Raw genomic sequence first — 14784 nt, 5'->3', positions numbered from 1 at the left:
CCACTTTGAAGATATCAATATGTAATACAACCACCATTGTTAATTTCCTACCACTTTGTAACCCTGTATTGTCTGTACTGTTCTTTTGCTATTTTGTAAAAGGTTGCCTGCCTGTTAATGTTTTCTTTTTTAAAATAAAAAAATAAAAAATAAATAAATGATACATGTGCTAACATTTCTTATGTCCAAAGTTCCTAAAACAATCCTTGCCTATTTTTTAAGCATTTAATAATGATTCATAAGATAGTTAAAGCAACTGTCCATGGATCCTTATCACCGGAAATCTCAGTAGTGCTTACCTGCTGGTGGCTTTATGAAAGGTGGCGGAATTAAAGGTACAATAATGGGCACATTGCCATGATCCTTTGACCCTGCAGGTGAGTCACTGAGTCCATTTCCAGTGGCAAGCCCTGAATAGCCTGTGCTTATATTGTATGGTGAAATAACACTGTCCTCGGGTAATTTTGGTTTTGGCAAAGAATTTTCTGTAAAAGAACAAAAACATACTCAATAACAAAAGAACTTATTCAGTAGACTTAAAACTTCCCTCACATAAAAGAATCATGTAATGAAACAAATTTTCCCTTACAAACCTTAAACAATTTACCAGAATTTCACAGTCCCTCCTGGAGCTTTTTGATCTAGCTACCATAAATTTCCAATCAACTCCTTTAAATTTGCTCCACTATGATAGTTAATATCCCAGTTGAATCATGGTGATGAATTTTAGCACTCTAAATTCCCACAGAAAATTGAGGGGCAATTAACCTTTTCCATGTACAAAGTGATATACGGTAAGCATTGCCCTCCGGTTACCAAGAGGAAAACCTAAAACATTCACCTCACCATTCTAACTAAGTAGGTCTCACTGTACTATAAATAATAACCATAACATACTCAAATTATCAGTGAGAAAGAAGCAGATGACTCAGAAGAAAAGTGCTGTCTGTTGAATCAGGTATTGATGATATCCATTAAAAATTAACAAAAATGGGGCTGGGGATTTAGCTCAGCGGCACAGCGCCTGCCTAGCAAGCACAAGGTTGTGAGTTCGATTCTTGGTACCAGAAAAAAAAAATATAACAAAAAAGAAAATAAAACTTACAAAGTTTGTGCATTTTCTGTATAAAAATTGTTTTTTGAAAAGCCTCAATCATGGAAAACAACTTTTTCTCTCTAATAGGATATCCTGGCACTCTCTCCTTCCGTGTTCCCCAGAGGCAAAGATTATTGCCTAGGCCAAGTATTATACCAGCTATTAGTTTATAGAATATAAATTCATGACTTGCGATATTTTTCATTTACAGTGAAATTGATGATACCATCTTTCTAACACAATGTACAATTTCATAGCAAGCTTAACATAAAATTTGTCACATACTTTCAATTCCACATGCCTGTAGGACAGCTTATTTACATTTTACAGCTTGGCATAAGAAAAAGCACTATCTTAAAGACTGAAAATAAAATGCTTGAACAGGTAGCTCATGCCAATAGATTGTGAATGCAACACAAATACTGATCAAATTGCCAACGATGAACAATTCATTTTACCCACTTTTACTGAAATTATTAAAATTACATAAATAAATTGCCCCTTCACATGTTCCTCCTCTTTTCTTTTACAAATTATTGTTCCAAATTTAGTTTCATAAATTTAGTACACACACAGGCTTCTCCCTCACATATATGGCCCTCCTGCCCACCGGTAGAATTAGTGTAAATTCTGCTTGGCAAATCTGTAATTTCTACTCTTTAGTTGGGCTATGTGAACATTCTTACAGAATAATATAGGATGTAACCATCTACTACTCTCTTACTACTTTTCTAACCCTATTCAAAAGTATGCGGCAGAGGAAGAGTGAAAATTTCAAACACAAAGTGGAAATAGGGGTTTCTTTTAGAATTCCCACGCATAAAAAAAGGAAGAAGTATTTCTAACTAACAGTGACTCTTACAGTCTGAAAATGTAAACCTAACATTGCATTTAACAGAAAGTCCCGATCCCTGACAACTGATGATATATCAAAGGGATCAGGAAACTAGAAGTTGGGAAACACTGTCTCTTTCTATGAATTTATAGGCAAGACTATGGCACTTAAGTTCCTGAGTCCTTGTCTGGAAGGAGATTAAGCTATGTCTATTTTTTATGTTATGCTTATATTCTGTAGACTTGTGCTTTATAGGCAAGTGCTACTGAGGATATATATTTAAATCAACCGTGGGCAAAAATCAACAAAAATGAGTCCCAGAGCAACTCAATTCTGGCAGGTTGAGATAGTTAATCCTTTTTTGCATGAACAAAAGGACATTAAATGTCATTACCTTTGAGAACAGAAATGTGCTGCCGGCTCTCCCCATCTGTAGGGTAGCTCCTGAATTCAATATCTTCACCATCTTTTAATTCAACCTTATCATAGCCATACCAGCCAAGGAGTTCATTCATGGTGTTTTCTGCAAAGTTCTGAAAAAGAAGCATAAGCTCCTACTTATTTCTATAATCAATAACTATTCGAAAAGAAAGCATAAATTGAATTGTTTGCCTAACCCCATTTAATGCCAGCCCTGCCCCACTTCCCCTAGAGTAGTGTTCGTTTTTCAAATCACGTTCAAAAATTGTAATGCATTTAAATCACAGAATGATGCATCCAATTATGACCAGCCTTCAGACATTTGCAATTTAAAGATAATAAGAAAAAAGGTATTTGTCAGTTTTCGCTATGAATAGGAAGTCCTAGTTTAGCATATTCTTCTACGAAGCCTATATCCCACATTAATACAAAAATATTGAGAGGTAAAGCACAAAAAATAGCTAACAAAAGATTTTGAAAATGAAAACAATCAACCTTTCTATGGTTCCAAATAATTTAAATTAGAATTGCTTTCTGACTAAGGTATTGTTTCTTAACATTTATCTCAGATAAAGCAAAATCTCAACAAAGAAATTATTGCTCAATTGTCAACCACTCACCATACAAAAAGATGAATAGGTTACAAGGGTCTCCCTTTTTAATTTTCCCCTTTGCAAGAGTATCTTTCAAGTCTATGCATAATTTGCTTTATACATTTTATTAGTGACAAATTCTTTCTCTGTGAATTCAAAGGTCACTATGATTGTCTTCTCATAAGTGGCATAAATGTACTAAATAATATTAAGGTTACTAGCCTGCATAGATTTTGGATAATGTGTAAACTATTTTATGAACTATAAATCAATATATAAATGCAAGGTATTATTACTGTTCTTATACATATCAAAGTTTGGAGATAATGGGTATAGTTGGACAGATTTAATACCTTACATCAAGTGACTATTTTATCAACTTATCATTGCTGGATCTGAAAATGAGATGTAACACTATGTGTGTTAATGACCTAATGTTTGGATGTGCTTTAAATACCTATTTGGCAGGGCACCCTGAGCCTCCTAAACCGAGCTAGAAAGCCTATATATCCTAACCTCTGTGGTTCAAACAATTTTTTATTACTCTCCTTAGAAGCTGTCATTTCTGAATTACACTGGGATGTATAATTTATATACCTGAAACAAAGCACAAAGGTAAGCCAAAGTGTGCACAGCCTGAATGTATCAGTTCGTTTTCTTGAATTTCATGACTTTAGATTTCAGCATGGGTTGCATAAAAAATAAAAGATATTATACTACTGACTCCACAAAAACAAACTCTGCATTTTAAACCACTCACAGGATGCTACATTTTTTTACTTTAGTATCCACTTAAACTCTGAGCTCCAACAGGGTCAATCTGTGATGGTATAGTGCACCAGCAATTAAAAAAAATTCTAGCCAGATTGATTCAGTCTTACCATTCACAGGGCCAATAGTCAGCCATATCAAGCTTTAGAGAGGCATTTATTCTCTCTGATGGCTGATCGTGTCCACATTAAATAGACATTCTTCTCATGAATGCACAAAGATGATATGATTGATATGAATAATAAGCTCACCAACTTCAGGAATAACACTGAAGAGGACTAAGCAAAATGCTGCTCTACTCAATCAAAAGGGATCCCTTTAATGAGGCATCACTCTCCCCTAACACCTAATTTCTTTCACTGAGCTGAGTGCCTGACTGGAGAATGACAGTCCCTACACACAGGAATCAAGGTCCTCCCCATCAGTGGTCTGGCAGCAGAAATCTCCAAGGATTAAGCTTATACTTTGCATCGAAAAACCAATTTCCAGCAGCATTAAAAGCAAAGTTCAAGCCATCTTATTGGTCTGTATGCCATTTGCCCCAATCTCTAAGAGAACTGTGTTAACAAGACAGAAAATCTTTTGCATAGTAATTCCTAGCTACTGTATCCAGTTTTGTACACCATTCCTATCAGGAACTCTTTTCTCCAGTTCTGTCTAATCTCTGAAGTCACACAAAGGCTACAGATGCATAATTCATGCATCAACCTCCCAGCCAAGGATATAGATTAGTTTGTTTTAGTTCAACTGCAAATCCATTCAGCCTTTCACAACCAATCCTAGGGATGGAATCCAGGAGCTTCACATATCTGGATAAAAGCAGAAATCTCAACTGGATTATTAACACCAAATTCATATTACTTGGGCATCTTAAGTGCATCAGTTTAGTTTATGGTTTCTGTTGAAAACTCAGAGGCTTCATGGAGCAATCAATATGAACTTGATCTATTCTATGATTTTTGAGTTACAATAAATGTCAGGGAAAATAAACTCTAAAACATTCTCTTTCTTGTCACTGAAAATAAAAATAAACACTTTAATGTTTTGCTATATGATTGCAAAAACACAAAACAAAGGGCTTATAAAAGCTCAAGCCATAAGTCCCCAACCCTTCACAAAAGGTTCATGAAAGAAAAACTGAACACCAAAGTTTCTTATAATACAGCTAGAAGAAACAGACTAGCGCCTCTGTTGTACACAGTATTTATCAAGAAACCAAAGAACTCCAAGTGGTAACTAATTTTTAAAATTTCTAGGTAGAGTTTGATGATAAATAACATATGGGCTTATTATAGTGCTAAACCAAAGGAAATGAAATCAATTTTTGCAGTTACCATCCAACAATATAACATATTCCAGGAGAAATGAATTTAGTGTTTATGGCCCATAAGGCTTATTAAATCTTTCTGGTAAAGAATTCCAACAATTATTTTTTTCAGTTCTTTTTTGTATCCTTTAAGGAAGAATTTTCTATTTTAAAAAGCTACTGCTAGATCTGGGCATGGTGGTACACACCTATAATCCCAGCACACAGCAGACTGAGGCAGGAGGAATGCTGCGAGTTCAAGGCCAGCCTGGGCTACAAAGTGAGTTCAAGGCCAGCCTGAACTGTATTGTGAAACCCTGTCTCAAAACAACAAAAAATAAATTACTCCTTTCCTTAGTTAAATTTCTCTTTTTAAGAAAAGATGAGTACAGGTGATAAGAGTTAAAATGAAGACAGATTTTTAAGGTAAGGATCTTCACTAAGAAGATAAGCTCCTACACTAGTGAACATTGTGAAATTTGTTTCCCCAAAAAAAAACTTTACCTAGCATTTCTCCTGGAGACTTAAGACAGGAAACTCAAACTGAAATGCTCTTAATAGTTTCTCCCAGCTTTAGGATTTGGTGGAATCAAATAACTTCTACTTATATGAAAAATAAAATACCTTTTGCAAAGAAATTACATAATTATAGTGATCCCACATCATGCATTTTACTGAGCAGTCATTACTTCAAATATTTTATCACTACTCCCATAAACCAGCAAAATGTGCCAGAAATTTCAATATTTTGGCATCCAAATTACATTTTGCAGACTGCCTCTTGCCCTTGGAAGTGACACAAAAATCCTCTCTCATACCATGTGGTCCAATTTAGGTTTGGAAAATAGGTCACTAAAACTATAATGATAATGTCTAATACCCTTAGAGCACTTTGCAGTTTTTCCACGTCCTTTAATTCTCTTATTCCTTTCAGTAACTTTATGTATTAGGTATTTGGTTTCCACAATAAACTTTTGGTGAACCTACATGACATCCTCATTTTATAACAAAAAATTAGAGTATCATGAAGATAAAAAAAAAAAAAAACAGGCATCACCCAGGAAGTTAAAACCAAAATAAATACTTTCTGATTCTTAGCCCAGGCTTCTATCTACTATAAATTATGTACAGTCCAACATGTCAGCAATTCCAAAGACATTACACCCCTAAACCAATCAAAAGTTGCAAAAAAAAAAAACTGTATCACTGAATATCAACATCATATGTGAAGAGTTTGTCACCCAGGGCATGTCTACCAATGTTGAAACTTCACTTGCTTTCAGATTTGATCCCTGGGTTCTATTCTCCTCAATTACTTGTATTGGAGAAGGGACACTTGAAAATTCAACTACAATGGAACCTTCTCACTTCACAACTTTTTATATCACATCTGACTCCTTTGTAGTTCCAATATTTAATTCTCCTACCTTTTCCTCACCTTCCCAATTTCCCTCTCTCACTTCCAAGGCTCCCAAGAAAAGCATTCAGTCTGAAAGCCTGTTCTCTTCTGAGAATTAAAAAAATAAATAAATCCAAGGATCATAGAAAGATAATGTGAAAAGGAAATTTTGCTATTTCTTCACTCTTCCTGACTTCTTTCTATATCAGAAAAACTTACTTTTGTTAGATCTGAATTCCTAGGTCACTCACTAGACATCCTCCTTATTCTAATAAAACTACTACACAAATGTCAAAGTTCAATCTCAGTGATTTTTAATCGAACATTTCACCAGGTAAAGAATAGTCGATTTCAATGCACTTTGAAAATAGCAGTAATTAAAAATTCTAAAAATATTTCTACAACATAAGTATTCAAACTCTTCCAAAAGGACTGATGATTTTATTTACTTTGGAAACACCAAACAAATTTTAAAACACAGGTAGGTACAATTGATTTTTTTTTTCATACTAAGTCATGGAACTGAATGTCAATGTGTTTTCAGATCTGCACCTTACCTAAGATAGCAGGAAGTATAGAAAGAGCTTCCAATCATTTACCTAAATGAGGGACAATCTTGGCCTCCCTCTCTAGAAACACAATTCTATTTTAATTCCAAGTCTCAGTTCTAGTAAAATATTTCATCGATTCCAAATATCTCTAAATTACTTCAAGGTGGAAAACTCTTATCTCATCTTATGCCTCCCCTAGCAAAATGTTTGACACTTATACTCAATAAATGTGCTAATTCATTTGGATACATTCAGAAATATTTTTCAAGTTATAAATACAGAGAAATGATCAAAATTCAGGAAAATCTGATTCTAACAAGAAGCATGGAAAGCTTAAAAAATTATAATATGTAGTATCAGTGAGCACTCTCACTGGCAGGAACTTACACTGATAAAACTTTTAGAAAGGGTACATTTGACTCTATGCATTAAAAGGCTTAAAAATTTGCACACCATTTGACTCAACAATTTTATTTCTAGGCTTTTAAGGAATTATTCTAAGAAGCTAGGTATAGAAATATACACATTCAGGAATATTTATCTCCATGTTGCTGTCTTACAAACAAACTAAATGCCAAACAGCAGTAACTTAGTTAAATAAATTATATAGTTTAGTTATATAACAGAATACTATTTCACCACTAAAACATACACTGTAAATTTTTAGTGCTATGAAAAGCTATTAGCAATATATTGAGTTTTAAAAGGAAATTTAGTACACCATGAGATCATTTTTGTTCTTTAAAAAACTGTATATCATACACAGAAAAGGGCATGAAAAGACATACATCAAAATGTTGACAGTAATTGTGTCTGGGTGGGAAAATTATAGGCTTTGTTTTTCTTTTTATTTCTATTGCTTATTCCACTATTTCTGTCATGTCTGTATTATTTTTGTAAAAATAGAAAACTAGTTTTAATTAAAAATTAACACACAGTCTCACTCTAGACAACTATAGCAGTCACATTCACAGCCCTAATGAAAACAAAAGGAGTCTGTCAGTTACATTACTTAACTTCAAAACATTCTGACATTCATTATCCAGAAAGTGGAGCATATGAGAAACAATTTAAAAGGAAAGGGAAACTCCCAATCCTGAGCAATTTACAAGGCAGTAGGGAAAACGCTAGTATCTCTGCTAGTTAAAGTTATGAATAATAGAATGATGGCTACTTTGGGAAATATTTTCTCTCCTTTGCCATCTCTATATGTTCTGAGTGACTTCTGAGATAAATAAGCATGACTGCACTCACTAATAAAGATAAAGAAAAGGAATCTGCAGAAGATGGACACAGCCTTGTTCAAGTTCCAAAGTAAAAACTGAAGTTGGTTAGAAGTCAGTTTCTAGCTGTGTCCACAGGCCTGGCCCAGGGCTGTCTAAACTGTTTCCTTTAACACAGATCCAGTGGACCAGTTTCACTTTATGGCTATGCCAAGAAAAAAGGTCATGAAGTAAAATTTAAATTGTGCAAAAAGAAATATTTGAAGAGCCCTTTACAGATTGCAAAGTACATCCACATTCATGATCCCATTGGATCAGACAGTATAGTAAGGATAAGCCACTCCCTACAGATGATCCATTAGAAAATCATCCACATGCATGAAATAGTAACAGTGGCCAGATTCATACCCTTGATGCAGACTTGTTCATTAAGCCTGATGTTTTTACCTGAACTACAGCTTTCTAGCTTGAAACCCTTTGAGGATGATTACTGAGCTCCATTTTAGTTCATTCTGCAGCACTGTTGTCAACCACAACACAATGACTTTAATGCAGTACTAAGCACAGAAAATATAACACTAATACTTCACTAGAAGAGATCTGAGACGAAACTCTTGTTCTCTTACTGATATATTCAAAACTGGATGCTTATATAATTAGCATATGAAACCAAAATCATGTGCTACCACATACAAAATCTACGGTGTTTTATGTCTTATTGTGATATACAGCAATCATGTACTCACACTTTAATCTGCTTCCAAGACATCAACTATCCTAAAAGAATCAAACGAATGCTGTAGAACTGAAGATACTGGCCTTCAGCTAACACTGTGGCAGGCATGGCAGGTGTACAGCTGTGTGCAGCTGTGTCCTATCACAGCTGCAGAACTGCCCCCCCCAAATTACCAAGACTTGTTACATTGTTTGTCTGTGCCTTAAAGCAGAACAGAGTTCCACAGGCCTTTGGTTGTATAAGAGATATTAACACCCATCAATCTACAGGTTCTATAATATACATTTAGCAAATCTCACTCACCACAGGCTTTCATGTCTGTTTAGATATTTCAGTTGGAACTATTGAAAACAAAGTGCTCTATTTTTTCCCCTTCAACGCTGCAATATCCCTTCCTTTTCAGGAAAATATTCAATATTCTTACTAACTTGAGAGTGTGAATGTGGCTGAATTCCCAGTGCACAAGAGGAAGTTCTAGACTTCAGGGATTTTTGTGATCCTTCTTCCTCTACTTCTAATATGTCAGGGGTGAAGAAAGAATAAATAAAAGGGATATTTCTTTAGAAGATATAAATAGCTTGGTCACCCTAATGAGACATTATCCCTGCAACTCTCCTTTTTAGAGAGCTACTTGCACTCATCAATATTTGCCCTTTTTTAGGCCCTGTTTTTTAACTTCTTTTAAAAACGGTGTTACCTCTTGTTTCTCTAAGTCTGTCTTTCACACAGTGAGAGCAGGGCTTGGCTTCTCAGAGCAGTGCTTGGCAAGCACAGAGGCAGGAAACGCAGAAGGGAATGAGTCTGTCAGACTCATTTTCTTCTAGTTCAAATGTTTATTTCAGATTTGGGAGGAAGTGGAGTGGTTCCTTTCCATTTCCTCGTCTCTGGAACCTGTGAGTTGTAGAGGGCTTAGAGAATGATGCTGTACGGCACATCACACTCAGCAGCTCACAGATGGAGCAAGAGACTCGTCTCAGAACCCACCACCCCCATATAATACAGCAAAATCCATCACTATCCAAGCCCTCTCAGGACCCTCTTTTATAGGTCCAGCCCGGAGCCCTGCACAAGACAACTGAAAATAATCCCCTACCTGCTCCAAAGAGGAAGGGTTCTGTCCTCACTGACATTAGTCCCTAGCTCTGCCACATTACACACCTGAGGCTACTTGCTTAGCAAGGAAGACATAATTTGAGAATGCCTTGGGAGAATCTGGTCCCAAGCCCACTTTCCAAGTTCCTGAGACTTACGGCATTTGACACCAGGATGGCATTTCAGCAGCAAAACTCAAAATATTCCCATCTATTAATGAGCTAATTTCAATCTCGTACATACTGATTTTCCAATCCACACTCTGATTTTCCAGTGTCTTTTAAACACCAAGCTATTTATCTCACTGGGCTCTGCAACTTGTTTTATTGTGTATGCAACTGACATAGGTCATTTTTAATGCCAAATAGAGACCATCAGAAATCAAACTAGAAAATCCTGTGGTAAGTTTCTTACTAAACTCTAACAGATGTGCCTCCCTCAAACTGTAGGCATCAGGACTGAGCATAATTTTAGGTACAAATTACTTACTGAGAATATTTATAGGCAGAAACTCTCTTCAGCAAAGGTGAGAGACCCTGTGACATTTTACAGAGATTACCCTGTAGTTTAGCAATTGATAAAGAAGCCAAACATTGTAAGTACATTAATTATGGTTTATTTAGGAAAGTTTCCAGGACAGAGTGCTTTGTTGAAGAGTTTTAAAAAATAAAAATCTAACTCATTCTCTCTACTCATAGTTTAGATTTTTTGAGTTCCCTTATTGTTTAGTAGCTGTTGATCACAGTTCATTAAGATCTATGTGCACAAGATAAATGTCCTTAAGCACAGCAATATTTACACTTACACATATAATTATACTTACACATTCACTAGTACAAACTAGTTTTTATATCTGCCATGTTCTGGAACCTGAAACCAATTAACCCTTCCATATGTGAGAATTCCCTCCTGACATCCATTTAATATGACACATGTGAGCTAACAGTGTAACAGAGACATATTACATTAGACACAATCTCAATATTCACTTTAGAAACCAAAAGTAGGCAAAATATAAATTGCATTGCCATCTGACTTTTCAAATCTTCTCTACTGATCACTAATTAAATAAGCCTACTCACAGCAAAATAGCCAGTTATTTTTAAACCAAGGAAAGTCAGAATGAAAGGAAGAAGATAAAGAAACATCATAAAGGTCATAGTGAAACAAACATTTCTACTTGAAGATATTTTCACTGAAGTACATCATAAGCATGCTATGCCAAGTCATGTATTTTTCACACACAAGATTATATTGTATCAAATTTAAGTTTGTTACAACTGCCATGTACATTAAACCAGTGATAACGAAAATGTAACTCAATATCTGATCTAGTGAAACAGCAACCAACATTAGCTCCCAGCCACATGAAGACAATCTCCAATGCCATTACTGGTGTCAGCTAAATCTCAGCCAGTTTGTCTTCTCTGGCCATTTTTAAATAAATATGTGACTATCTCAATTAGGGAACCTTGAAGGAAGTCTCTGAGATGAGGCAATTTTGTTGCTCATTCTCAGTACCCTCTATTTGCTGTACTTAAAATAGACACTTGTACCAATGTCCTTTAGAAGGAGAAAAAAAATCACATACACACCAGTCCCTTTTCTTTCAGCTCACAGAGAAGCAACTTGATCCAACCAGTGTTGAAACCTGAGTAGGTCACTGTACACCACGATAAAATTCCCTAATCCCTGGGCCAAATCTCCCTAAGGGGGGCCTCCTCCTGATCCTCCACTTCCCGGGCTGACTTTTCCATTGCTCTCTCCTCTTTCCCCCTTTCATTTCCCCTACCTTCAAGCCTTGATATGTGATCTGAGGTGGGGGCTCAGGTTTCCGTTTTTACAGCTTAGGCCGAGCTAGCTGTATACATTCCTTTCTTTCTGCCGGGCAGTGATTACTTACCAGGGCTTAGTTTACACTGGTCCAGATGAAAGCCGTTCAGAAGGCAAACACAGCCAGGCAGCTCCAGCGGCACCGATATGAAGCTGCACAAGGCCACATTGTGTTCTCAGTGACATTTTGTTGCACACATTTTTATACAGGGCAACCAACTTGTTATGTTACTCTACACTTCACATTCCGGGGAGCTGGAGGGATAATAATGCCATGAGGTTTGGGGAGGGGTTTTGTTGCTGTGGTTATTCATATTAAAAGCAGAAAATATTAATGAAATCAAAATAACCCTTTGACTTTGAGAAACCACTTTTTAAATATGAATTCTTGGTGCTATTATATTACAGGAATGCCTACCAAACAATTCCACTAGACATGCTGGCTTGTTGTGCATGGACATGACTGAAAAATCTGGCCAGCGGTCTCTCACATTGTTCCAATCCAGAGAGAAAACACCAATCCCACAGGCAATCGAATTATTTGCTGTGCAAAACTTCTCATTTAATGCTTCTCTGAGCTGAATCGATGAAGATTAAAACTTCAAATAGTAGATGGTGCTTTGGAAGACAGAACATTTTAAAGAGGACATTCTGTACAGCAAGGTTAATTCCATACTTAGTCCGGCACATTGGCTAAAAATTGTGTAATTTTTCCCCTTCAGACAATGTTGTTTTTGTTTCTTCCTCACCAGTTCAGACAAACATCTGTTATACTGTAGAAGGACAACTATCTCCCAAACCACGGAGTGTGCCTGCAGCCAAAGTCAACAACACGAGCCCCAAGCATCGAGCACAGTCAGCCTTTATATCCAGCCGGGATAACATTTCACATGTTTTGATTAAAATTAGCTAATTTGTAATTCTAGAACCTATGAAACTTAAAAGCTGCCATCCATATAGATCACATTAGACAGCGTTTTAAAGGGCCAGGACAAGCTGGGATTTCCTAGGGGCCTTCACCTCTGTCTTCTTCCCCAGTCCCAATTGAAAACGAAATGGAAAAGTAATCTGGAAACGAAGGATAGGGAAGATGGGCAAGTGAGAAGAAAGACTGGTTATTGTAGATTAAATTCCACCCTCATAAAAAGAAAAGAACTTCTATTGGTCTGTTTCCCCCCCTTTCTTTTCCCTTTTAAACTGTCTACCACTGCAATCAGTGGTGGTCCATTACCAGGAATGGCACCATTTCCAAGTCAAATCTTCCTTATTTCTTCTTTGAATTGATACTGCATCTGCATGCTTGCAGGAACTAAGTTCCTCACCCCGAAATATAACCCTAATCCCAAAATTTAGAATATTACTGACATTTCCGGGAAGAAGAAAAACCTACGCATATGCACCTAACGCATACACACATAGGATGTATATGCGTGTAGCCGCTTCCAAGCATGGGCTTCACACAAGGCACTCTCATTGAATATATTTGTTCTAGTAAAAAAGACGTCAAAATGCAATAAATGCGACTTGGTTGTATATCATTTTACCCGGTTTGTCTTTTAAATATAAACTTAACTAAATCTGACAAAGTGTCCCAAAGGATTCTATTCACAGACTACAAAACGCAAACTTACTACTTTTTTGGTAACTCACACTAAGAAAAAGCCGGGAATAAAAATAAATTTTTAAAAAACCAAGAGAGAATCAACACAAAATCCCTAGCTCGGGGAGGAAAAAAAAAAAAAAAAAACTCCGCAGAAAATAAGGGAGCGGGGGGCGCAAAGGGGGCTCTGAAACTGAACTACGTTCTTATGCAACAGCTTCTACTCGAACAGCTGGAGCGCCCGGCGCTGCGCTCGCCACCTCTGGAGCACCGCTGGCTTGGCGGGGAGCCCGGCCACGCCGAGGTCTCGGGCTGGCCTTTCCGAACAATGGGCAGGCACCCTGCGAAGGCCGCCCCGCGGACAGCTATCCCTCGCCGGGGCTGGCCGGGGTCTGCCTCCCTGGGAGGTGAGCCACGCAGCGGCGCGCGGGCAGGCGGAGGCAGCGATGGAGAGGAGCGGGCGGGGGTGGGCGAGGCGAGCCGGCGGGTAGGACGGTGCCCCGCACCGCGCCGCTCCGGCCGCAGCTCGCCCGGCACTGACAGCCGCTAGGCGCTCACAGCTGGGGACTTGGGGCGAAGCGGGATCACCCCGCAGGAGGGATGAACTGCGGGGAGGGCGGCATCGAGCTCTCCGCAGATGCCTCTGGCGGGAGGCTCTTAACTTTGGAGTGGTCCGAAGGACGATTTCCGAAGAAGGGAGAAAAACTACCCGCCCATTCGAAAGCCTCCTCGCCAGGCCACCTGGGCCCTGGCGCCCTCCCCCGAAACGCATCTGTGCCAACCCAGGATGTGTAAGGTAAAATAGTACGTGGCTCCCCCACCCCCATCAAATCGGAGGTCGGCAAATTTCGGGGATGCAGCCCGCGAGTTGGCCTCTACTCCGCACCTGGAAGAGGCGCTGAGCTGCTCCGGGCATCCTAAGAAACTGACAAGCGCGCCCCTGTGCCCCCACAAATCCGCACAACGGCCCACGGGGAGCGGGCGCGAGGGCGAGCTCCGCGCCCCCAGCCCCAGGGTCCAGAAATACCTTCATTTCCTCATTGATCTCCCTTTTCACGGGGTGAGCCGGTTTCCTGCTCCGTTTATTTTCCGGAGGTCTCCCTTCTTTCTCCATTTCTGCCATGTTTTTGTGTCTGGTTTCTGTGGAGATGAAATGGCTGCTGCCGCCGCCGGCGGTGGCGGTGGCGGTGGAGGTGGTGCTGATGGTGGCGAAGCTGGCGGAGGTAGCGGTGCTGCGGGCCGGGGCTGGGCGGGCGGGGGAGGCGGGCGCGGGGAGCCGGGCTCTTCTAGCGGCGGAGAGCGTCAGTGGCGGGGAGAGGGATCGGTAGC

The 14784-nt window shown here is 38.6% G+C and overlaps 1 protein-coding gene across 1 annotated transcript in view; it reads right to left on the bottom strand.

Moving 5' to 3' along the window:
- Sobp (sine oculis binding protein homolog) overlaps positions 1-14784 on the bottom strand; it is a gene marked incomplete at its 5' end in the record, with an annotated part of 153542 nt that extends 138758 nt beyond the window's left edge. Inside the window, 3 exon segments of the mRNA XM_013510791.1 lie at positions 300-485; positions 2326-2464; positions 14483-14784. Coding sequence (XP_013366245.1) covers positions 300-485; positions 2326-2464; positions 14483-14578 — 421 coding nt within the window.

This window comes from Chinchilla lanigera, unplaced genomic scaffold, assembly GCF_000276665.1.
Source record: "Chinchilla lanigera isolate Chin_1 unplaced genomic scaffold, ChiLan1.0 scaffold00010, whole genome shotgun sequence".
NCBI lineage: Eukaryota > Metazoa > Chordata > Mammalia > Rodentia > Chinchillidae > Chinchilla > Chinchilla lanigera.
The sequence above is the reverse complement of the archived record's forward strand: the minus strand, read 5'-3'. Positions and strand labels throughout refer to the sequence as shown.